Source organism: Diachasmimorpha longicaudata, chromosome 9 (assembly GCF_034640455.1).
Source record: "Diachasmimorpha longicaudata isolate KC_UGA_2023 chromosome 9, iyDiaLong2, whole genome shotgun sequence".
In the NCBI taxonomy this organism is placed as follows: domain Eukaryota; kingdom Metazoa; phylum Arthropoda; class Insecta; order Hymenoptera; family Braconidae; genus Diachasmimorpha; species Diachasmimorpha longicaudata.
The window spans coordinates 5,576,973-5,604,362 of NC_087233.1; the positions used below are offsets into that span (position 1 = coordinate 5,576,973).

General features: G+C 35.6%; 1 protein-coding gene and 2 long non-coding RNA genes across 8 annotated transcripts in view; 2 read left to right on the forward strand and 1 right to left on the reverse strand.

Annotated features, from left to right (window-relative positions):
- The window catches only part of LOC135166100 (protein split ends), a 70,889-nt gene that overhangs the window by 35,964 nt on the left and 7,535 nt on the right, over positions 1-27,390 (reverse strand). The window contains exon 1 of one of the 5 annotated variants that reach the window (XM_064128083.1): positions 16,828-16,846. The exons of 3 other annotated variants lie outside the window; for them this stretch is intronic. In XM_064128083.1, coding sequence (XP_063984153.1) covers positions 16,828-16,829 — 2 coding nt within the window. In that variant the 5' untranslated portion in view covers positions 16,830-16,846. Of the gene's footprint in view, positions 1-8,197; positions 8,374-16,827; positions 16,847-27,390 lie in introns of those variants that run through there. One more of the 5 variants, XM_064128082.1, reaches the window with a different exon arrangement.
- Positions 8,793-11,581, forward strand: LOC135166214 (uncharacterized). 2 transcript variants are annotated; one of them, XR_010299634.1, is made up of 3 exons: positions 8,793-9,502; positions 9,961-10,162; positions 11,160-11,581. It is a non-coding gene; the product is annotated as an uncharacterized LOC135166214 (long non-coding RNA). The 2 variants fall into 2 exon arrangements; XR_010299633.1 differs by having other exon boundaries at positions 8,803-9,398; positions 11,160-11,567.
- LOC135166216 (uncharacterized) lies at positions 25,383-26,334 on the forward strand. The gene is made up of 3 exons (XR_010299636.1): positions 25,383-25,730; positions 25,882-25,979; positions 26,084-26,334. It is a non-coding gene; the product is annotated as an uncharacterized LOC135166216 (long non-coding RNA).

Sequence of the window (27,390 nt, forward strand, 5' to 3'; positions counted from 1 at the left end):
CGGATCTAAACGAAATAGATCAAATAACCAACGAAAATTTCCTCGATTTTTACCCCACAAGAGGTCATGTATATTCACCCGCACCCCAACAAATAATTCGTTTCCAAATATTGAGTATTTAACGTGCGAAAATAGAAGATATTACACACCTTGCTCTCTCTTTCTCTCTCCCTGTACCTCCACGTACCAAAAGGAAATCTGCAATTTCTTGTTGACAATACAAACACATGGCCCAGCCAGTGTTATGTGTAAACGTATGGATAAACTTTACTGGGTGTAGGAACAAAAATAGAGAATACGGGAGAATGATAAAGAGTGGGTGGGTGAGGTGGTGGAAGGGGGATGGAAGGCATGCGTCCGGTTTACCACCCACTGTGCCTGGAAGAAGTTAGCAACTGTGCCGCTTGGGGCGGTCCTAATTTATGGTGCATTTTAAGCTGTTCCCTCTTCACTCCCCCCCAACCGTCCACCCCACCTCCCCGTCATTCCCTCTGTAACACTAGTTACTTAAACTATGCGGAGAGGCTTCATCTCTTCAGGGGTATTACTGTGGAAGTCATAGGTTACACAGAAGGTATCTGAACATCAGTCTAGTGTTAGTGAAAAAATTGAATTTCAGGGGCATAACTGCCAATTGAAAAATTACGAAATTTTAAACAAATGTTTTGATAGTCAACAGACCATTTTGATGACTGATTCGTCGAGAATTTTTTTTAATGAAATAATGAGTTGAGGAAAATTAAAAAATTATTTTGAATAATTTCTTGGAGGACCGATAGTTCCCTAAGAAATTTATGATGATTATTATTTATAATTATTGTAATTTGGGAGCATTTTCTGAATGTTCAAAGGGAGGTTTCTAATTTTTTATATTTTTTCCGCGTGAGAGAACTATTGGCAACAAGAACTTCGTCGTTCGCATTAAAAAAATATATAAACGAGGGGTATTGGGGAATTTTTAAATAAAATACTGAGGATTCCATAATAGTACCTCGACATTGCCCAATTATGAAAAAAAAAAAAAAACACAAAAATTACACTCCGAGGCGTGAGATTGTGACCCCTCCAAGACAAACCGTGAGATAAGCGAACTTTAATGACTATAGATTCAACAACTACTGCACTAGGGTGTGGAAAAATGGAAAATGTCGATTGCAACTATGATTAGCTTGTGGTCTACTGTCTCTACATTGCCGCCCAGTGAGTTTAGCACGAGTCCAACTCAATGTTGTATATGGCCTTTGGAAAATAGACTGGTGAGAGGAGGGTACGTGAATCGCTTGATGTGTTATTCATGCTGTGAGTGGCTCATATTAAAGGCCATCAATTGCAGCATCTAGGTAAATTCTCAGCACTCTTCCTCCCACCCACTTCATCGCACGCAATGGCTCAATTAATTTTATCAGCAGTTGTGAAAAATTCTGATGAAAAGAATTTCTCATTTGCAGAATAAAATTATGAATTTTCACCCCCTTAATCATTTTTCCTAGAAAATTTTTCGTTAATTTCGTGGCTATTTTTATTGCTATACAGCATCGCTGATTTTTTGATAAATCTGATCTAATCAAATCGACAGTGAATTGCAGGAAAAAAAAAAAAAAAAACAAAAAATATTCACATTATGAAATGAAGATACGTCGAAGGGGATGAAATTGAAGATTGATCGAGGCAAAATGGGAAATAATGGGTCCACAGGTGCCTATCAATCACTCATTTCGACAATAACGCCAAAAACACTTGGAAAAATAATAATATTATCAAGGTCGAGTGGAAAATATATTTTTCACTTTTTCTACCAACAACTCCTAAATCTCCCTCGCCTCTGTGTATTTTCTCGACATTTATTGGCCCTCAACGGTTACAGTTATGCGCCCAGTTGGAAATAATGTCGTGTTTTCTCTCCTCGGGGTCAGTCAATACAGCTAAGAGTTAAACCTTATCTATATGTACAGTACCTCCGTGCATAAAATGTTCATGAGGGGTTTCGATTTCTATCTAAACTGTGAATTCTCATTCCTCCTTGTCTGTCCTTAATACCACTGGTTGAATTATTCAATGTACTTGTTTGTTCTTTGACTTACGTCGACATCTATTTTACTTATACCAAGACTGGATTATTGCTTACCTGAAACAAAAAGAAAAGAAAACATTAAATTTACTTGTTCATAAGTTTGAACAACTTCAAATAATCAAATATAAATTTTTATGGTTCATTCAATTGCCAATTAAGTTGAATTATTTGATTTTTAATTCGTGTAATTAAAGGGACAGGGCACCCTGTGCGTTGATTGGCTTCCAATCACTTCTAGGGATTCACTTGTGTACGGTTACGTAAATAATGAATTACTGTAATTACTACGATTGAAGTTTTGCCCATAAATTGTACGTTTCTTAGCTGATAATATTTTCATATTTAATTTTTAATTTTTGATTTCATTATAATTATAAAAATGCTACCATAAAATGAACATTTTTACTATTCATTTGAAGAACTATCGTAATGCATTGTTAAGTAGCGCTCGTTGTCAGTGACAATTATGAGGGCCTCTATCCAATAAACAATGAGTACTCCAACAAGACAAAGCACTATGACTAACGAATTAATGTTTGACAGCAGACCGTAACTTTCCATGATTTCTAAGGAATTGTTCATGTATAATTACGTGAAAACTGCATCGTTATAATTACCATGACTCAATTGTGAGTATATAATCATCTAATTATGATAACTGAATGTTCTGCCTTTTCTCGACTCTAATTTTTATTTTTTAAATAAATAAAATTAACGACTCTGAGGGGATGTACGTGACGTCAGTTTCTACCCCAAATAATTTTTTCTTAAAAATTATCGAGCCATTGATTTAAAAAAAATCGAAGTCGTGACACTCCATTTTTTAAGCTATTGATCATAAAAATTGATACGGAAGTGGGGGAAACCGTCGAGGAAATATTTTACACAACAATAAATAAAAACTTTCTGCTCATAATGGACATAATAATGAGGAATACCAGACAGTTGTTTCATCGGAGAAAAAAAAATAAATAAAATGGCTGTTCATTGTTTATTGCAGTGAAAAAATCTGTGTCATTTTGAATGATTATCGATTTTTATCATTAGAAATACCATGACAATACACAGTTAAATTGTGTACATTGTCAGTGACAACTATGGGGGTCACCACAGCCCAATAAACGTGTACTCCAAACAGCAATGGACAATGACTAACGAATAAATGTTTGACGAGAGGATTTTCTCCACACTCAGACAGTCAAACATCATACACAATTTGCTGAGTGGGATAGGGCTGGATTCGGATTAGTCAATTCTGTTGCAATATTTGTTGGTGAAATTGTGGGCGAGTGCATTCGTGCATTCGATAGAATCGTGAATAACATAAAAGGACTACAAATAAAATAAAAAGAATGGAAAAATCAGACAATAGAAATAAGGGGGGGGAAATAAAGGTAAAATTGAAGAATGCCACTTGAGGCCGTCGCCCTGACGACGACCGTCGACACGAGAGGACGATGCTCTTTTGACCTTATCACTGGTGGAGTAGTTGGTAACGGGAGAGCATAATAAACGCACGGAATAATCTACGAAATAAAGAAATAATTAACACCGGAAAGTGAGGAAAAATTATACATTCGAGATTTCTATGGAGTTTGAAAAATTGGAGGGTTTTTTCAGTGATTTCAGTTTCATGGTGGTTAATTGGAAATATCTTCTGATTGAACGATTCGATTTTCACGAGTCAAAATTCATTTTGAAGAGTGAAAAAATATCTTGAAAATGATAACTGACTCGTTGAATTTCACTCAGCGAATCGAAAGTTATTCTCACCCAAACTTTTACTCTCATTCATCTGATAAATTTTCGAGTTATCTGGAACTTCGGAGTACGTAATGTTTAATATTAATAAATAAAATTGTAAATTAATCGGCCTCCAGTTCAGACAGGTCCATATGCTACACATATCACAAGCGGAAAGGCTGGATGCAAGTTGCACTTGCAACAGGTGGGCATTAGGTGTCAGCCACCGATTGTTTCTCCCCGAGAGAGAGAGAGAGACCCATCTGGACCCGAGTCTCGCCCGCGGACGTGCTTAGCTTCTTCGAAAGGCACAACCACCCCTCATCCCTCCACTCTTTCTCACCCAATTCCATCCACCGGCACTCTTGCATCACATCCAGTGAATTTCCGAGTAGAAAAACAACGTTCTATATTAAATCCGCATAATATTCGTTGGTATTCAGTTGTGAATGGAATTTATATCGCAGGCTCAAAACCGATTCGATAACCCACCCACCATGTTCATTAATATAATTCCCTACCGTATTAATGATGAGAATATTCCCTATGAAAAAGGGTAGCGATAGTTTAAAATCGATAAAATCGTTTCAAGTGAAATGAATTCACCGATTGGTTGAATTGATTCGAGAGAATGTGTGAATTTTCATTGAAAGTTGAATGAAATCATTAATCACGAGAAAAAAATTAATTTCAGTTTTCCCTGATAATTTTCTATCCCTGAATTTTTCCACTTCGACTCCCAAAGCCATCGCAACTCCTCACATTCTGAATAAAATCCCAACAAATGTTATTTATTCATGAAAACGAGAAGAAAAAAAATGTCACGGAAGTCCAAGTTCTATGCACGAGTCGATAAATAGTCTGGGGAGACACGAAAAAATGGAGGAATATCGTTGCCTCGTGTTGCAGAGCACATATCAACATTATTGTTGGGGAATATATTTTTCATTTATTATTCAACATGTGTATTTTAACATCAAGACACGTACATGCACATCCTATGACGTATGAAGCAACTGGCTTTGTGAGGAAATGTTGGAGCGAGATGGGAGAATTTTAGTGCAAATATCACGAAACGAGTTTTGAAATATTCAATAGTTTATTCGGTTGAAATTTGAATTTATTTTTGAGGTGAAATTGATCGAGATTGACCGAATTATCTCGATAGAAATATTTTTGGTTGATGAAAATCCGCTGATTCCCCCGAACATCATGAGCAATTAACAAACTTGATTAATGAGATTAAATTTAATTAATCAGGGAAACAAATTAATTGAATCAATTGGAATTTTTCTGTTTTTATAATTTAAAAAAAGATAAATGAATTTCAATTAAAGTTCACACAATTGTATCCCGAATTGAATCGAAAATATCGAAATTCTGTCAGACATAATTCTGACTGATAAACATTTATGGCGCGAAATTTAAAATTATTAAAAACTAACGGCATGTGAGGGCGCATCTATCGTGCCCTAGTTGATCTAAATACGGAATGGCCAAACGATAATGCCACGGTATTATCAAATGAAAATTATGAGAAGAAAGTACCGTAGAATTGAAATGGGTCGTGCGTGAGTGTATAAATACAAAAGCCACCTTCATTCGTTGTTTCATTTAAAATGTGACAAGTAACAATTTATTTATTGCTGTGTCCTCGACAAACGCCACGCGACTCGTCGATAATCCAGAGAAAAGAGAGATCGATTGACTGGGAACATTGGATGCACTATTATTGATCCATTCGAGGAACGATAAAAATAGAATTAGCATATACAAATTGAGAATAATGGCCTTCCATTCGGAAACGACCGTTTTTTCTTGGTTGAATACTCAATGAACCTTTTCATCCTGAATTAATTGAAAAGACGACCTATTTAACTTTATTAGCTTCAAAAATTCCACCAGCGAGAGATAAAAATATTGTGAAGTCGTTTTATACCGATATATATCGAGATATCGTACACGTTAATACTCGATTCATCGAAAATTATAGAAAAAAATCTGGAATAACACCACAGGAGCTTAATTCGGTAGATTGAATCGAATATTAAATGAACGAAATATCGATTAGTTTTCACATCGATATCTCGCACGTCTGGGAAAAACAATGTGAGGTTGTTGTCACGCGACAGTCTCTGCAAAAAATTAATGTAATTGATTAATTGCCCTGTGCATGGACAGTTAAACTATAATTACATATTTTCAATTTTAATTTCATAATTATGTTAATTTATGAACTTTCTGTAATTATTCCTCGAAAACCAAACGTCCAATCGTCTTATTTTTTTTTTACTGCATTCCGTGATTCGACTTTTACTTCAAGCAATTTTCATTTGAAAAAATGAAAATGTTTAACTCCTTTTCTCGATTATTTGACCCAAAAATTTAACGAAAAACTGTTGGGTAAATATTTTACGCGACGACAACCTTAAACACAAAACTCCTCAATATTTTTTTCACACTGACAATGAAGAAATGAAATGTAGAAATATAGGTTAACGATATTTTTTATTCAATTGAAAGGAACTATTCCGGCTCCTCCCATCTCTCTTTATCCACATGAAAAGATCTTCTAAAATTGCCTCGCTGCATGAATACATCCCAGCAACGTTATTGACCCGTCTGATGAGGGATTGTCCACGAAGACCCGGGACAAGACTTTTGCCATACGAAAAATAATGAAAAGAATGGTGGTGGCGCGTGCAAGGGGGATGTTACGTGGGAGAGAAAGAGAGACAGAGAGTTTCACACTCGGCAACGCCGCGATGTATCGACCAGGGGCTAGAAACTCGTCAGTGAAAAAGAGAATTTAAAAAAAAAAAAAGGAGTCGCTCTTCCTTCACCTTTTTTCCTGAATTACGTCATCAGTGGAGGGGAAATATATCGAGAGAAATGGAAAATCGTTGACTGAGTACAAAAATATTGTAGATTTTTGAACTGATCAATGGACGAGCCATAAATACATTATTTATAAATCAATTTGAGGAAAATTGTGGGGAAAATTTTTAGAAAAATTGGTAAAATGACCTCCACAAGTTGAAAAATAATTTCATTACCGAGTGCTCAGTAACTTGAGGTAAAATGGGACTTGAGTGGAAGTTCTGGTGCTCAACTATGAGCACTAGAAGGGCTTTTAACCAATAAAACTTCCACTTGGAGGTTCTCAAATAAAAGAAAAAAAATGTAACACAACGACACTATAAATGCCACTCCTCCCCTCCTTCCTCTATAAACTCCATCACGATAGATAAATAAATAAATGAATAAATAAATAAATAAATAAATAAATCCCATCAATTTTCCACACCTATAGAACAATCGAAAAATTCTCCCCAAATTCATCACCAAAGAACTGGTAATTTTCCATTCGCATATGAAAAAAAAATAGAGCAGCAGTGATAGCAAAAAAAATGTTTTTTTTTTCAGTTGCTGATAAAATTGCTTTTCCGGGTGTGCGAGTGACACGTAGTCCACCCGCTGTGAATTTCTCGCAACTTCGATCCATCCCGATTGGGAGTGACGGCCTGGCCCGGGCTCGTGTGGAATTCCCACTCATCCAAGCCCACCCCATATCTCTCCATCCCTCTCTCCCCTCGCCACCCAGTCCCGCAAAACGCAAATACCCGTCTCTCTCCCCCCCCCTTCCCCATCATCGCCAACCCTTTGCAGAATCCCCCTTTCGCTTTCAACGGAGTGACAACCCTCGGTGCTTTTACGATTTTCAATCTATTGTACACCCCAAGGATGCCCAGAGGTGGAAAAAAGGGTTGGACTTCAATGAAATATAAAAAGAATAAAATATCAAGGGTTTGATCAAAAGGGCGACATATGCGGCATTAAATCTACCGGGTGATGGCTTCAATTTTAAGCCGATACAATACGTGCAAACGCACTTCATCTTGGAGTGACTAATGTCAATATTTACAGTCCACTTTTTATTGAAAGGGAGAAATAAAAAATTTTTCAGTATTGAAAAATCAGGGGATTGAACGATAATCATTGAATTGGAATGAATTAAAAATATTGGGTGAGGGGAGAGGGTGGAAGGGAATTAAAGGGGTGTGTCATGAGGGGATGGTATTTCTCAAATGTCGAAAAATGTAATTATGTAATTATTCATAAATTTTAATTCATAAAATTTGCATTCGAATTGTAATATCAGAAGATTCATTATGTCCACTCATTATGGACCGGATTTAATTATTTAATTTGAAGAAGGACTGATCAACTAATTGTTTATATTAAATCGAGTGACAACTCTCTGCAGTTTACATCAGACACTTTCCATTTGTTTATGATAAATTCTTCAAAATGAAGGATAAATCAGTGATTTTGTCAATAACAATCAGTGAAAAACTAATAAAAATAATTGCACCAACAAACCTCGTGATTTTTATAACAATTTGAAATTCATCCTCAGAATCGCCCATAACGTGTGACCATTATCCAAGCAAATCATCATTCAATTAATCAACACTCACATTCATATCAAATTTTTCAATAAACATTAACCCGCGTCCCTCCCCATGAATTACACGTGATAGACCATCTCCCCCTTCTATCACCGTACCCTATCTGTCAATTTGATACGTAAACGTTCGAGGGTACAAAGTCGACTCTTTTGTCGTCGATGGTTTGCACTCACAAAAGTGCTTGTACGAGCCACGTCAAACTTGGAGAGTTGGGTAGGGATAAGCGGACACTTGGGAAACGAAAAGAGGACACAAAATCGAAAAAAAAAAAAAAATACAAAATAAAATAAACACACATAACACATAACTGTGTGCTGTCGAGTAAATTTGATGGATTCATTGGTGGGATAATTATGAATGTATTTGCGAACATATTATTTTTATTTTCAGTGGAATTGGTGCGCCCAATGGTTTCCGTGTATGATAATCAAGTATATGGGTTTGAGCAGTGGAATTGTGCGCATTTCCCCTCAAAGTAATGCGCATTGTGTGGCCAGTGATGTTGTCTATGGAGCGGAGTTTAGTGTGTGGTTATCGTTGCTACTGAGGAAATAGATAGGACGAACTAAAATTGTATTTTTTTTCGAAGAATAATGCAGTTTGTGGATGAATTTAAAGGCTTTTGGAGCTGGTGGAGTGGAGTGCTGAAGACTGGAGGTATTTATCCCTCGTCTGGTGGATAAATTATGCAGTGAAATGGTAGATAATCAAGTGAAATAATTCGTATCCAACAATATTTTTGTGGGAATACCTCAAAACTTTGAAGCAGTGGAGGGATTTTCCCGGAAATTTTGCAGAACTCATTTTTTCAGACAGAAAACATTTTTGCTGTATTTTTCTTTTCATATTCATCGGAAAATAACGGTGGAGACACCTTTACAAGTTTACTTAAGTTGTTTTGTCACTTCATAACAGAATGTTGGCGAAATATTCGGTAGGGGGAGTCAAAGGGACAGATTGAAATTCAGTTGGAAATTGTTCAAAATCATAATTGAATTTTTTGAATTTTGGATCAATTCTCCTTGAGAGTTTTAATTGGAATAAAGTCCATGGAAATTCCAAGGAATTTCGCCCTTAGCCATTCAAAGTTTTACGGGATAATCAATGGAAAGGTGAATTTTGCATCGATTATTCAATAAAAATTAAATGGAAATGAGGAAATCGTTGCAAAAGTGAAAACAGATAAGAAAATAATCACATCGTATTTTTTTAAAAGGTATATTACAGTTTCTGGGTGAATTTCGAGGTTTATAGGTCGCCAGTCGATATCAATCTATCGTCCAATCGACCACCATCATGACTTAAAAAATAAATTCCTCGCGAAAATTCAGTTCCTAATATTTTCTGTAAATTTTAACCCCATGAGGCTCCACCTCTCTCTCAAATAATAAAAAAAAAATTTACGAGAATTTTCGTATGACTTGGGTCAAATAAATTTCCAAAATGTCTGAATGGCCCTCGGGCTATTCGCATCCACCCCATTGTCTGGGAGTTATTCACGAACAATTTTTCACTGGGATTTATAAACCTCCCCACTGGGGCTAAAAACTAAAACATTATACATCAAACTTTTTAATTAAATTTCACAGGTTTTTTTTTCCATTCACGCGATCATACCCATTTGAATATACGGAGAGTGAAAAAAAAAAATATATCTCATCCTGATTTTTCCAGATGAAATTGTGTCCCTGGGATGGACGACGGCAATTACGCTGGATCAGGGAGGAGAGGAATAAGGAGAGATGGGAATAGAATACATGGACACGGATCATAATTAGAGATTGCAGGGAGATAAGCAATCTACCCGCATGATACCCCTCACCAACGCAATTGAACCCACCTCGATCTTTCATCCGGACTGATCATTATATCGATGGTAACTGAATTAAATTGTGAACAGCAACGCCAGCAGCTAATCAATCATTCATATCAACTCTGTCACAAAATTATTAACAAAATTTCCAGTGAAATTTTCTTCAATTTCAATTCACAGCCGGGGTATTCCACTAATTATTGATTTTACCGGACTAATTAATTATTTCTATGCCACATCAGTACTTAACACTTTAATTTTGCATTAAAAAAAAATTACTCGATTATCATTGAACTAATAAATTAGGAATTAATTAGTTGAAGATAATTTTACGTCTGAATATTATTGTTGTTTGTCAAGAGGCCTTCTCTTCTCTTTTGGTGCACAAGGTGTATGAAAATCGACATTGGCATTATCGATATTATTGGCTGGGTAACAATGTTACTACCACTTGCCAAACTCTGATCAAATTGACCCGTTTACCGAGGCCCTCTTGGATCGATTAATTTCTCCACCAGTTTTATCATCGTTATTATTTATATAACTCACTGGTACGTTAGACGATTGATGGTTTATTTCAACAATGTATCTGGCTTATACCCATATTCATAATTTAAACAGGGCAAATACGATAGAATTTTTATTGGAAATATTCGGGGTCGATAACACCGTAAATGACGTGGAATCGTATAACTCAGACAGTTCTCAATTTCAGACAGACAGCATGTCGAAAGAAATGACACCAAATGGCAATGACACGGTGCATTAATGACGATTTATAATGAGATGAGAATAAATATTATTTTGTAATGACAATAGAGTACTTGAAGTTGACAGAGACAATGTGACACTTGATTTTCGCTGGAAAATTGTCAATTAAAGATGCCAATCACCAAGAAAAATCTCAGGAAAAATTAACGAATAATTTTTAATACATTTTGAACTCATAAAAAAATTATCTTTCAGTATTTAAAAGTCACGGGGCAAAATGGATTTTGATAAAAATAAGACTCCCAAACAAAACAAACCTTTGACTTTCTAATTTTTAAAATGATTTCAGATTAACGTGATGGAATGATTAATGAGATCAAGAATCCGATGAGAAAGCCTGGATATTTACGATTCCATCGACAGCGAGAGAATATCCTGAGACGAATGACCTGGGGAAACAATGGGAGAGGTACTGTTGAAGTATCTCGAGCGTAAACTCACTGAGATATCTCTCGTCACGGGCCTCTTGTTTCAAAATACAACATAATGTACAACAGAATGTAACGTCTTGTTACGGAAACAAAATCAAGGGTCATTGACAAAATGAAAATGTTAAAGTAATCAGCCCCTGATTTGCATGAGATCGTGATGGCTTTTGTGGCTTTCAAATTAAGTGATTTCGTGAGATAAATTTTAACCTGTATTTGTAAATAAAATAAAATATTTTATTTATCTGTTTCAATCTTCAAGATATTCGAATATTCTGAATTTTCAGAAGATAAATAAATATTATTATTAAATAAAACTTTCACCGGAATTTGACCAGTAATTTTTATGAATTAGAATATTGAATTAATTTACAGCAAAATTTTAGTAAAATTACGGAAAAGATTCGTAATTTTTATTGATTATTTCTCTTTCTTTGTTGAGGAATCTATTTCCGTGTTTTTTAATAATAATTGAGGTAAACTTCTTAATTCCCATTCATGTTTTTAAATTTTAGTTTTACAATTTTTAACAGTATTTTCATTCACAAATAATCCAATTTAAAATACCATTCAATTTCCATAAATTCCCCTCATGGGAAAGATAAATGTTAATTTAAATCCAGTACAGAATAAATACGACTAATCAAATTCTCATATAAAGAAATTTCCCCTACCCAGTGAAAATTATTGGCCATCATGCAGGTGGCCCATACCGTAAATCATGAATTCTCGGGGGTAAAATTGGGGTAATTCGGTGAGCACCAGATTACACCCGCATTGTCGTGGAGAGGACGAATGCTATAAGGGAGGAAAATAAAGGTACGTGTGGCTTTAAAATTTCTCGTATTATTCTCGTTGGTAAAATGCCCTCGTTTAGCCCACTTCGTGCGCAGGTGTACCAAAGGGAACGGTTGGCGAATTAATGCTTAGTATCGCATCTAGATCTGGTGGTACACATTTTTATCAAACAACTGCTGGTATGTGCACCTGTACTAATGTCCACTTAATTTTACGGCACTGGTGCTGGTAAGGAAGAGAGGGATATTTCATAGTAAATGTTCCACAGAGAAAATAAAGTTTATTGCTTTGAGAATTAAATTATTAAATTGATTTTGGTATTAAAAAAATTCTTTTCTCAAGTAATCGAAGTTGAATTGAGTTTTCCATCGATTTCAGATCGGCTGATTTTTTTTATTGATTTTTTCTTCACTAAATTTGGAATTTCTAATTAACGAATCATTTGGTATTCGCGAAAAGCTCATTAAAAGTTTCCTGGAATTTTCAAAGTATTTTTAACATAATTTTTTTTAATCTTCAACTGTTCTGTTTTCTCTAGAAATTTTCTCAAACTATTCTGTACAAATCTCTTCTCGTGATTGCACATTAAATTTCCAAATTAGCAATTTATATAATTAATGAGTGCAAGACCCAATTATCAATTTAAAAATCGAACACTGTCCGACCAAGAGAATTTATTCATGAAAAAGTAGTCTCATAACACCAGAGACATTAATTTAAATTTCCGTTGATTTCAGAAAAGACAAAATTATTACCTCATCATTCTGAATATTCAATAAATGTCAAAATGAATCTCATCCCACGTCATTCCATAGATTTCAAATCAACTCTCATCCTCCATTGGCTCTAAATTGCAATTGCTTATCGTATTAATGAGAAATTCAGTTATAATGGAATCCTGTGGTCTTCGCAAAATGGGAATATCAATATAAGCTTTGAGCAAATGAGGACTTAATACAGCAATTGGAGCAGAAAGTGGCATTGTCAGGTCGCCTATTCCAGCAGTTGATACGTTTCAATTTTAGAATTCAGGTCAATCAAGGAGTCTGACGTGGATTCAACATCGAATAAATTTATTACTTTTGTCCATACAAAATTATACAACGAGCTGTATTTGACTTGACCCACTTCCACTTCAGTAACTTGATAAAAAAAAAATTCAAATTTCCATTTCTGACAATAAAATTTAGGGTAAAAAATCGTTAAATTATTCGGATATTCTTTATAACAAAATTTCACAGACGGAAACAAATTTTGCATCAAAATTAGACCTTCAGGGGATGAAACACGTGATGAATATTAGTTTTATCCCAACAATTAGCCTCCCAAGTCTAATTTTTCCACCAAAACTTGACCCAAAAACTTATTGATTATCATTTCATCCCACATTTCCTCCTCTCGAGGTATAATTTTTATCCAAAATTTATTTCCACGTAGCATAAGACAGAAATACCCGTATCAGCAACAACATTATCCGGGTTCCACGAAAACCATTCGATATTCTCAAAGATAGCCCTCATTTCCATCAACTCCCACGGTACACCAAAGTCCCTCTTCAACTACTTGTCTCTCCATAACACACATAACGCAAAATAGGGGCATTATTCTTCTCTCGTCACGGTTTTTTGCGCATGTCCACAATTTTTTACTCCCCCCCACCTTCATCCTCAAATTCTCTTTTTCTCCACCTTCATTTGAACGATGCGGTTGCGGGCGACAGAAAATACGCCCCCCCCCCTCTTCCCTCCCCGGATGTGGTGAACGAATATAGTCGGGCAAACGAGTTGAAAATATTCGCGAATATTCAAAGCGTGTCGGTATTATTCGTTTCGCTTACCATAATTTACATTATTAAGGAAAGCCATTTAAACCATACGCAGGAAGTGTGCTGAAGCGTTGAAGATTCGGTGGATAGACGATCCCCACATCGCTGAAGTGTTTTTTTTTTTTTCATTTTTATTCTCCTCGGTGAATTGCCAAATTGCCTTGAGAAAACTCTCTCGAAACAAAAGGGATAGGGCATGTCTTTGTCTCTGATATTCACAGTAAATCACACGAAGGGACAGATATTTGATAAAAATTATCAAAGACTCCGTTAATAATCGAAAATTAATTAAAATAACCGATAGAAAATCCCCCGAGACACTCTGACGTCAGAAAAAAAACGATAAACCTCATAATTTTCACAAGAAAAATTTCATTTACGATGACATTAATAATGTAAACCTTGAGGTGGATGATAAGAGACAGAGAAAGGGCAAAAATTGCATCCGGGGTGATATTGTTGGAGGTAAACACACGTCTATCGTATTGCAATACCGTAAGGACTCATTATACGGATACATTTAGCGATAACGAGACCCGGCCTTGTGCGTACTTGTGCACCTCATGTCGATTAAGTCCGAGGACTCGTTATATGCATACGATAACGAGTATCGGCCTCGTTACGTGTACATATGGCTTTCAAATTGGTACGTACAGATAGTTCTGAAGTTTGTAAATTATGATTTCAGTGGATTGTGAATGAAATAATTTTCATGTACCGTTAGAAGTTGAGATGATAATGTTTCATTGGTGACTAGCGGTGTCACTGAACAAATAGAAAAACTTCCTATCGAAATTATGATGATAACGTGAATTTTAATCGATTAATGCTGGGAGTAAAGAATGGCCGAGTGAATTTTCAGATTATTTCATTTTTAAAGGTTTTTTAAAGCGCTAAAAATGACGTCAGATTTATGGAAATCGTCTCTGGAGTCGTTTTTAGATTTTTTATAACATCAATAAAGCTACCAAATATTTTCTAAATATTTTAACTGAAAATTGAATCCATCGAACTATTTTTCCTGTCCTAGGACAAAAAAATTAAATTTTGAATTTAAAATAAAAATTATGTGAGTGCATTTCACTCACAATTAGCAATCAATTTGAGATGAAAGTGCTCACTCAGAATTTACCACTAAAACAAGCGGATAATGGCGCTATTAATTAAATCGAACGATCATTTCTGTATTTTAACGATCCAGAATCACTCATCATAAAATAACTGCTAGTATGGGATGTCAGAGTACATCAATCTACCCGAGACACACAATCATCCATAACACAAATGTATCGTGACAGACAAATTACAAAAAAAACTTCACCAACAAGTGAACATAAAAAACTACATAATGCACAGCAATAAAGTAGAGCATGTGATGATGAGAATTTTTTTCAATGAACTTTGAACCAAAATGCCTTGTTCACATATCACTATCCTCATACAACCGATAACAAACGGAATTCTGCGATGAGTAGATTTTTTTTTTTCATTTGCAGCTCAAACATTTGGTACATCATCACTTGAAATAAATTCTCGTACTGTATGAAGACATCTACAGTCCGATGACCTTGTGTCAAATGTATATATGCGTTCAATGAGTACATTAACTCCTCAAGTCACGCGATAGATCGTTTATTATTATATAATAATCACTTCTCAGAATTCCATGTCAAGAAGAGGAAAATAAAAATTCATTACTCACAGCTCTTGGTGAGCTTATCTCACTGATTATTCTCGTTGTTTTTAGCTTGTGAAAAATAATTAATAATATTTTTCTATGCAAGATGTTTAAATTGTTTGCGATGACGAATTCCCACAATTTTTCCATTAATTTTTCTGAATATCCAATCAAAAATTTACAGAAAATTTATTTTCATTTCGAAATTCGTATTCGTTTAAATAAAATCCCATGGAATTTTGGGTTTGAATAAATTTTGGGTTAGAACCGAGGGCAATATATTTTGGAATTCCCCATAAATGAAACATGAAAATTCATGTTTTATCAAAATTATTCAGTGATAGAAAAAAAAAATATATCGAACAAAATTAATAAAAAAGTGAGTCCTTTGTCTCTTCACGTACCCAAAAAACCCAAAATGCTTCTCTACAACAAAATATTTATAAAAAAAAAAATGTTTCGACCGATCGAACCTCATCGTCATCTTCATTGGAAGACCTACACACCAACCAGACATTTCGAATATACATGGTATACTCGGGGCTAAAGCGTGTCACGGTCAGCTGGTAGTGGTGCTGGTTTTGCGGTTGAGGATAGAGTATGCCTGAAGTAGAAGGTGGCTAGTACCCCAGAGCCCGCCGATAGCAGAGACACCGGCCATAGATACCGATGGACATAAGAAGAAAGACAAAAACCCGTCGACGAAGAGGGAAAAAAAAAAATCTATTCGAGCAGAAGAAATAAAAAGAGAGCAGTACAGAACAGAACAAAACATTTCTATAGGTTAAATGGGAGAGTGGGAGTCGGGCAATGGGTGGAGGAATGGTCTCATGAATATTTATACATGCGATGTCGTGCTCCTTCCGTATGTCGAGGTCCATTTCATCGCCCCATGTACTGAGGCATTTCTTCGTACATTATTCCAATTCGATCCATCACAGGTATTTGCTTGCTTTCAGCAGTATCGAGCCAACGAATAGAACATTATTGGTATGTCATTGAACCAAATAGAGTATTCTTAGAAAATAAATAGAGTTGAATTTAGAACGATGTGAGATTGCAGTGAATTGGCAGTAGAATTGTTACAAATTTTCAGTTTAACGTTCGAAAAAAAATTATTATTTATTAAATTCGAACGGCAAAATCGTTTGATTTTTCCAGATCTTTCCACAGCAAAATTCGTCAATCCATGAATAAAAAAAAAATTAATAAAATGTATATATCTTACATTATACTCGAATTTAATCCACAGATGGTTCATAAAATCCACCAATTTTTATCAAAAATTTTCTAGCTTTTTTGCATCAAAATCCTTCATGCACAAACACACAAACTAGAATATGGATTCGTTTAAATTTTACAGATATATCGAGCCGAACTAACATCGTTAATACAATCGTCAATAGTCCACTGACGGAATTTTGTTTCTCAATTGATTTCTTAAACCGGAAATCCATTTACGATGGGAGCAGGTAGGTACCAGAGTGTGTTTGTTGATTTACAAAATGAAGGTTAAATCTTCCGAGGGGGGGGAGGGGAGGGGGCTGCTTATGGGCACGTGGGTGTCCTTCACTTTGCCAAAAATCCTCCGCACTGACTTAATTTAATGACAAAATTATACGTTGAATTTTCGGCTTCTATTGCTTGAAAAAAAAAAAAAAAAATTGATGACTTGGCTCAGCTCAATGGAATCGTTGGACTAGGGGTATGAATGATCGTATGTTATACTATTTACTTGTCGGGCACATTGACAAAGGTGTTAAAAACGTTATTTAGTTCAGTGTGACAAATAATATAAAACATTCAGAAGGTCGAGTCTAAAATTTTCTGTGGAAATCGACCGACTTTTTGTTGGAATTTCATTGACAAGTGTTTTACGCAATTTTTTAATTTTTTAATTAATAATAAACCTGAGAAAATGTTAATAAATGTGCAACAGATTGAGAATAAACAACATATGATTTTTTTCGTGATAGAAAAACATAAATTCTTCAAGTTACATGAATTTTCAAGTAAAAATGAATATGAAAATTCATTAGAATCTGAAATTCAAAGAGACTTGTCTGAATTTTCCTCATTTTTCACGATTTTTCCAGGAATAAGTGACTCAACTTTGCAGGGTAAAAACTTGAAGAATATTATTATTTTATAATTTTTTTCAAAATAAAAATTTCATCATTTTATTGTTTATTCCTGTACTGTGTCAGAATTTACTGAGTTCTTTCTCGCGAGGTGTTAATATACACAAAACCCATGGACCTATGCCTCATTTGAACAGTAATAAAAAGAAGAAGGAACTCTCTCACAAAAACCCTCACAAAGGGCCATCACAAAGGCCAGAGGCGAAGGGATGCTGAAGTTTTTCTCAAAAGTCAGTCTTTCATAACGAAAGAAGACATGAAGATCTCTTAATAAAAATTCAAGTTTATCATAAAGTTCTTTCAGCGTTTGACACACGCCAAGTGAAATGTTCCATAAAAATTACCGAACTATTCCAGAATTATTATACCTAATCAACATCAATAAATCATTTTCCGGTGATTTTCAAACGAATAGAAGAGAAGCGGACAAAATAGAAAATTATCAGGGAATTTTTCCCGAGGAAGTAAAATCTCCCCGTAAATTACCGATTTTATTCTTCGTTCCGTTCCGTCAAATTTCGGTTATTGAGGAACGACTGATTAATTTTTCCGAAAAAAATCGTAGAACTTATACAATTTTCTTTCCAACTGAAATTTTTCATTGATTTTCCCTTCTCAAACGCAATCTTCCCCTTTTTCCCCCCCAATTTCACCCCAATTTTCTCTCCAACTACCAAAAAACTTCAATTTCAAATCGCTCACTCCATTACCAAAGAAAATTATGAATTTTTCACCGATCACAAGCAGTTCATGAGCCCCACCCTGTGCATTATCACCAAACATTCATTCGTTAATTATAAAGAATGATGATTCAGTTCAGAATTGTCCAGAATTTCAGCTTTAAGCCTCGGAATGGGCTTGAAAGAGGGAGATATAATAGGTAAAAGGGGTTGCAATAGCTCGTGACGCATTAATAATGGAGGGGAGAATGCCCGGTGCCACCCCTCAACCGCCACACAACTCGTGCCCTATCCCCCTCCCCCCTCCACTCAACAAAGCATTCGTTACCTTCAACCACTACCCCATGACCATTATCCCCACTCTAACCCCAACCATTCTCTCCCACCCCTCCTCCCCACCGCCCAATTTTTCCCCACCCTCCCCACCATTTGAGAAGTAAATGGTGGGCTGATTTCACCCCACAGTTTCTCTCCCTCTCATCCCTCTCCCTTCACAACCTTCCCCTTATCCGCTTTCTGCCACCCGACAACGTTGCCGGATGTTACATAATAGCTACCAGGTGCAGTGTTGCCAGTTGAAAAGTATTGCCGGCAATAGTGTGGCGTTGCCAAGTCGACACCAACCAACACTTCTAGACGAAATGGAAGGAAGATCGAGGGATGCTACGAGAATCTACGCTGTTAGAAAATTACTCTGGATACTTCAAGGAAAATGATGAAATTTATTAGACCAAGTTACTTTATTCAATAAATTTATGATATTCGAATGAGAAAATTTAATGAAAAATATTTTTCTTTAGGTTCACGATTGGCTTTGGAGAGACGTCATGGGGTGTGGAATTTTTAGTAATTTCTATCTGCTTTAAACAATTTTATTTTTTATTTAAGTGCACACTGTTGCAAATTGTGCGCAATAGTTTACTAGTGATTTCAGATTTTTTACGGGAATTTATGAATTTATTAGTAACAAAGTGCTGTTGAATAAACAGGAGTTCGAGGCAAAGAAAGGCTTTTGAATATTCAATAACTATTGATTTATACTGAGTTTCAATAAATTTTAGTCCGTTTGGATTTTTATTTAATATTGTAATGATAAACTTTAAAAATTATGAGAATCCAGGGAATTATTGTATGAACGATGAAAATCATTGTAAATTCATATCAATTAATTGTGAAATATTTCCAGACAAATGACTGAAACGTAAATTTCACTGAATGACACACACGTTTAATAAAAAATTAATTGATTTGAATAACGATTTTTTTGTGTATTTCCCTTCCAAAAAAAAATTCTGATCTACATTAAAAATTTTGTTCTCCACCTCGGCCTCATAAATATTCAACAAGCAGATAATTGAAATTTAGTTGATTCATTATTCCACTTCTCCATTACCGTTCCACTCCCACACAGAGTGTCTACAAAAATTAGGCACGAATAAGGAGGGGGAATGACCATGTATTTCCAAAGTTATGAATCATTCTCAATGACTACCGAATATTTTCCCATAGTGTCTAGTCATTTCATTAATTCAATTGATTGCATGTGCATGACTCCCTCTTTTAGTTCTTCAATCGTCCATGTATCGAATGTTATTTTAGGATGTTTGGGGATCTCATAATGGAGAACATTAGCCAGATATCTGACTCTGATGGAGATGAAACTTTCATGAAATTTATCCCACCATTATCCCAAAATTAATAAAATAATAAAAGCATATTTGTGAGGATTTGGTGATATTGTTTGCTGCAAAAATTGATAAAAATAATAAATTGTTGTTCCATTATTCTGTGAAATGATGAATTTACAAGTGAATGTTGTGTAACTAATTAATTGAAAAATTGTTGTAATGATTTTCCACTGAAGTCTTTCCTCAATATTTGTAAATTCCGTCGAATTCCCGGAAAAATTCACGAAAACATAAATTAAATTACACATATGCTGTGATGGGTATGTTGAGGAATACGAAAATTTCGTTTGAGGAATCCGGAAATTTCCAAAATTGAAAACAACCCTCAGACAATTCGATTACTCTGTAATTTGCCTATCACACGCTAATTAACCCTTAAATGTTTAAAAATCCTTTGAAAAATCGGTAAAAATGAAATTTCCTGCCATATATTCCGCAATTTTCTTTATCCTTCGCTTCAGATCCCATTACCGTTTCTGAATCAAGTTCTCAAGCGCATAGAATCTGCCATCAGACGAAAAAAAGAGCTTTGACACGTCATTACCATGATTCCCTTTGTCCCAGGATTGGCAAAAGGCGCATCTTGTTCCTGAATCTCGGATTACAATCACCGAAGGAGTGCCCCACCCTGATACGTTTACACCAATGGCTCATCGTATTTCTCATCGATGGCAGATGGTAACGATTGAATAAAACATAAAAATTCTAGTCAAATTATTTTTCCCTCAATTCTTTCACCACTACACAATCAATACTTAGAAAATTGTTATGTATATAACCTCGTAAAAGACAATTATTTCTCCGAAAATATACCTATTTCGCAAAACTAATTTTAACAATGGATTAAAATTAACTTTCCCGAAAGAAAATTCATTCTAATTACCTTCCCCAGAGTATCCGAGATGTTGAAAATTGTCGAGCTCTCTACGAGAATCCTTATCACTTGAGTTGAGATGAGAGAGCGATAAGACTGAGGTGACAGTTCATTATGAATCCCGAGTAATTTTTAATCCCACTGAATTTACATATAAATTGCTGTGTTACGAAATAATTAATGAGTCTCGTAGTAAATTGATTAAAGAATTTTATTTTCAATTCATTAAGCGATATTTTTAATAAATATAAATCATTACGAATTAAATATTCTCAAGATTTATGACACTGGTAACCTTCATATCCCATAAACATTTAAGTTTTTCAATCAATTATTATTATCCATTAATTTTCAAAATTTCATTGCAACTGACACGATAAAAATTCCGGAAATTCGTTACGAAAAATTTATACAAAAATTATCAACAGTAGTTATTGAAAATAACTCAGAACTCACTAACAATCGCCATATGTTCATATTCTCGGGAAAATTCAAATGCAGTGGGCGTAGTGCGCAATTGATTTAGTTGAATTTCAAAAAAACCCATAAGAAATATTTCAAAATGCCCATAAAAATGCCTAAAACATCCCCAACACATGGAGCCTCGACAAAGACCGATGGAAAATGCGTAACGTGACGCAATTAGGTCGAGGTGGGGTTCCAATTGTTACCACCAACTTTCTCTTTCTCTCTCTTTCTCTCACTCGTAATGCTAAGCGTCCTGGGATCCCAACGTGCCTTCCCCTCGGGTTGTTTCGATTGGGGTGAGGCCTTGGAAGGCACAAAAACAAGCGTTACGGCCCCGAGGCCCATTCCAACGTTGCCAGTTCCCCAACAACAACCAAGGCCCACACAAAGCTACATCTCGACTCATAAAATTTCTCCCAGAGATCGAATTTTTTTCTTCTTTTTTTTTTTTTATTTCTTTCATTCTCATCCTACAGTATCTGTTTATTTTTCGAAAGTCTCATCAACAATACCAACGGCTGATAACCGGTGATTTTCTAGTTCAACAGCACGCGCAGCAAAATAAATGATTTAATGAATAGAAATGAAATGAATCGTTGGATGCGGTGAAAACAGGTGTTTCAAGTACTTCGACTTGAAGTGCGAGTTGCAAGAGACCTCTGTACAGTGAATATCAAAACGCCCGGAGGTGGAAAAGTACGTGGGAAGGTGGTATTGTTGGATTTTTACTGGTAAACGAGAATCTCGATAATTGAGAGAACATATGCATTGGAAAATGATGAATTGTTGGGAGGATAATGATTCTTGGTGAGATATTTTTTCCTGAAATGTACTGGGGACCCTAGGAGATCAATTCGTTCATCACTGACGTAATACTTAATTTTTTTTTATTGTTAAATGATGAATTAATCTGCCATAATATGCAGATAATGAGAGACTACGTGGAGATTTATTAAAAATCCAATTTTCTATTATTATTGACCTCTCAAACTGTCATTCCTAAATGATTGTGAGTAGGCCTGAGGATTCAATGAATATAAATAAACGTATTATCTATTGTATAATAAGAATTTATATGTATCTTCTATTATGTAACACTTGTAGTCATGAATGACAGTGGGGGGTGAGGGAAAGGAAGGGAACAAAATGTAGACATTGGAGAGGGCCTACAAGTGCCTCCAAATAAAGACTTAATCCATTCTTGATGTATGGGTATCCAAAAAAATATCTGAAGTGCCCGTTTTGCCCCTCTGAATAGCCAAAGCCCCCATAATGATGGGCTTATAGGATATTTGTCTGAATCTAAGCTCTTCTTTAATATTTTTTTTATTTTGTTGAGGGATAACTCGTTGAAATTTCGAAAAAATCTCTTTAGATAGATAATATAATTCACTGATGATCTTTTCCCTGGTATTTCGAAAATTACAGAAAGTTCCCATTTTTAACGCTTTTTTTTGTGATTTATTTTTCATTTTTTTCACTTTCTCCTGCCAAACACATCTAATAAAAAAAAAATCAACGGTTAAACTGTAGAAAAATGGGCACTGATGGCATCAGAAATTACGATGAATTATCAATGATGCCATTATCATTGTTGTGTGCAGTGGAACCACAGTGAGTCCATAAAGGTGTGTTACTGTTAGCACAGTCACGCAAAGTTTATTCAATTCCCTCCATGAGCACAGTCTGGCTGCATGATAGTAACGATTTGGTGTTGAAAAATTCAAATGCCCGCTGTTATCAAACTATCACGATGGCTTTGACCTTGGTGTTCATCGATAATAAACATTGAGACCTGCCTCAACATTGTCATAATGATGAAACATTTTTTTTTCCCCCAAGTCAAGACTATTTTTTCAGTTAACAACATTATCAAATGATTTTTTCAACTCTCAAAGCGACACAAATTTAATGTTGTAAAACTGATAAGCTGCTAACAGTGTCTTTAATCAAATGGAAATAATCGTAATGAATTTCCGGAAGCTGATACTCCTTGAAAAATTAATTTAAAAAATTTCTGATACCGCGAATAATATAAATTTCGTCTGAAGGAAAAATAAATGGGGCAAAGTATTTGCAAAAAATTCCTCCCCTTCATTCCATTCTCTACTTCCTTTATTTTTCTCTCGAAAACGACAAAAAAATGATAATTCACCTGTAAAAAAATCATCGAGTCTCTCTTCCCGCACTTGCTGCGTATATTATGCCAATGGAAAAAAAATTAACTAAAACGAATGAAAAAAAAAAAATGATGAGAAAGAGGATCAGAAGAAGCACCAAACCCGTTCATGGCCGAGAAACACGAAGAGGTATCTTGAGAAAATGAGGCGACCGATATAATTTTTTTCCTTTTCTTCCTGTCGGGCAATGCCGCGCGGTCGACTTTCGGACCTTCGAAACGAGACTGGTTTTCACGTACATATAACCAGTTCCTGAGATGTATCCATCCAATACCCCTCACCGATCCTCCCCGCCCCCCTCCCCACCCCTCAATACTCCCTATAAGTATGTGTTATTTATACCCGAGGATAGGGTCGACATTTTCGAGGAGGGCTTCACCGTCAGGTAAACGCTGTCATCCGCATTTGTACCCGATGAATCGGGTGAAAGTCTCTCTCTCTCTCTCGCCCCGGAATATACAAACAACTCCTGTGGCATTTCTTTCTCTCCTCGTGAACTCGTGGGGCTTCACCGTTGACTATCATATGGTGGGGCGTGAAAGGGGGGGAGGGGGAGGGGGGCATGATTATCCCCACCTCACCAAAGAATTAGTGAAACAAACAGGGAAATTCCAAGGACGTAAAATGAAGGATTTCAGTGTTTTCTGAAGACTAATAAAATCTGTAGAAGGAAAATTCATTTAATTATTGGAAAAATACCACTTGATAAACATTTTCGAGGATTTTTTTTTTCACTAAAAAATCCCAAAAGCTCAAACCGAATATTTGTCGATTAATGCAAAAGTGAGGTACACTTTAAGAAGAATTTCAACTCCATGTAGAAACTATCGGTTTGAGTATACCACAAAACCGCGTGAATATGTGGTATGTTATGTCATTCTGTGTTATAGGTTTCCACAGCCTGTGCCAACAAAGACAGTTTCTCTCTCTACATACATCGTTATCTGCCTCTGAGAAACCTTCAAGCCATTCTCGATGTAACGATGCAACGTATAATTGAATAAAAATGTTTTCATCAGTAAAGATAATCAACTGTTCGAAAAAAAAAAATTATAAATGATAAGTGTCTTGGTGAACTGGAGAAGTCATTTTTTGATCTTCATTTTTATGAATACGATACTCGTGTGCTACAGAAATTGGATGAATGGAGTTTATTCTCAGTTTATTCTCAGAAAAGTGACATTGAAGGCAATTTAGAGGAGGGTGGACTATAAAATTACAAGTGTCGAGCGAAAATTCAAGGGAATTCATAAGTTTCTGATGGAAATACAGCGAAAATTTTAGAGTTCATTTCATCTAATTTATAAGAATAAAAAAAATATCCATCACTCGTCACCACGACATTTCCCAATTTTTCCTCATTCAATCTCAATTAAATAATTAATCCCCATCGAGAATATCCATCGATATTGCCCCGACCACCTCCCAATTCCCTAAAACATCAATATCCCTCCAGAATAGTAAAAAAAAATCACCTAAAAATCGTGAAAAATTCTCTTAATATTTATTTCAGCAAACAAATGTTCAGCAGTGCATATCTCCAAGATTTTCCATAATATTTTTTTATTCCCCCGTTGAGGGAAAGAGTAAAAAAAAAAAATTTTTTTTTCACCCGTCTCAAGGGGAATATACACACGGATCTTGGTTGGCACTCACGTAGGTGAAGAGAAGAGTCTTGAGACACGAGAGGCTTCTCTCTTATGTATCGTCGATGCACTGTCTCGAGTTGTCGTGTACAACGTTGTATGGCTCGTCTGTTATAGCCCATACCCCAGTGAATTTCCACACGACGATTGCCGAGGAGAACGGGTGAGCACGTACCGGGTGCATTCGCGCGAACACGCACGAGCCCCGGTTTTCTCGTGAAAAGAGCCGCAGAGCCATACACCGAGTTATAATGCAAACGGGGACGGGGTATAGAAGCCACCGGGTTGAGGGAGTGAGTGAGCGAGTGAATGAGCGAGTGAGTGAGCGAACGTACGTACGAACGAACGCCTGAACGAGTGAGGGAGTAAGAGTGAGATGGCATTTGCTGTGTTGCCGGATGCGTAGGTGGGTCTGGAGGATTTTAAACATGACAACACTGCACTTGTACTGATTGTAAGTTCCTTCTAACAGTGAAGAGCTGTACAATTCACCATTCCAATGGGGCCCAACATAACATTGTCACAACTATTTTGGCGGGATTTCGATCAACGTACAACGTACAAACGAATGGATAATTCAATTGAATTGAAAAATTGCTTTTCAGATGGGGACTTTGTAAGAGGGAGTTTAGAAAATTGAGGCTATTGAAGATGGGGTCAGATTTATTCAGCAGTTGTGACAATTGTCCAGCGAAAATTTCCGGTACGTTTGTTGAATTTTTAATTTTATTTTTGGTATTAAAATTTTTCAAGGAATTTTTATTCTATTTTTACGTTCAGGAAGTGATTTGTCTTTAACTGTTTCAGTTTTGAGACTGACAATCGAAGGAAAAACATAATATCTATGATTTTGGAAGATGAAAAAAATATTATTTCGCCTTCAAGAAGTTCCAAAATATTTGAAATATCATAATATCAAAGAATTCTGCAATGAATGACGTCCAAAAAATTCCGAAATCAACGAAATTCTGATTTTACTCAATGGAAAAATTCATTCACAGTTCTAAAATAGAAAAGCTGTCATTTCACTGAAATAAAATAAAAATAAAATTCAAAGTTTGTCTCAACTGACGACAGGTGAAACTCTTCAACTTTTTCTCTTGTTCCGCCAGCCTTCGGTGGCTTGTTTATTTTAATAGTTAATTGGTGCTGTCAGGCGTGTATAAGAAAAAATCGGTAACGATTTGTGGAAAATATTCATGCTTGTGGAGCGCAAAAAATACGTCTAAAAAGTAAAAACTCCTTTCAGTGAAGGAGTATTTTCTGCTGTGTATTCAACTGGAAATTCAATGTGAATACAACCTTTTCAGAAGGTAACAGGAGGGGGAGGGGGAATTCCCATGAGGAGTTAGGTAGCTGTCTAGCGTATCCAGCGGGTAGATGCTAACCTCGGGATGGGGTGAATATAGATAGGTAAAAAACGAAAACCCAGAGGAAATACTCAAAATAGCCACATTAAATTTACTGTTCGTTCGCCTGTTGTCAAGTTCACGACGACTCTTCCAGTAAAATCATGACGTTTTAACAACTTCCAACTGTCGTAAAAATTATCCCCAACATTCCGCATGTCGATTGGTGCGAGCGGAAGAAAATAAAGAAAAAAAATGGCTGAGGGGATACGATGACTCGAATCAATAATGAGACGAAAAAACGAAGAAAAAAAAATCGCTAAAGCGTAAATAAGAGGCCCTTTTTACGGGAACTCGTGAAAACATATTTCACACGGGATGGGGTGACCTTGAAGAATATTAGACGATGACATTCACTGCCCTTTACCTTGAGAAATTACCGAAAAATGGAGTTTCATTGAAAAAATGAAGCTCAGGGTGAAATTCTCTTCGAAGAATTTTTTTTCAATTGAAATTTGACAAAACTTTCAAGCAGACGACTTCATATAAATAATTTCCTCTTTTTTCAATGGCTTTTCCTTAGCATTTTAAAATCATTTGGTTATTAAAATTACCAAATAGCGAATCAGATATTAAATTTCATCTATAACTATTCGAAATTTACTAAATAATTTTGTCTGTAATTTTTGCTAGACACAAACTGACGATTCAGCAAAGTTGAGTCAACGTGAAGTGGCCTTTTCTCTTTCCCTATTGCTGAGACAG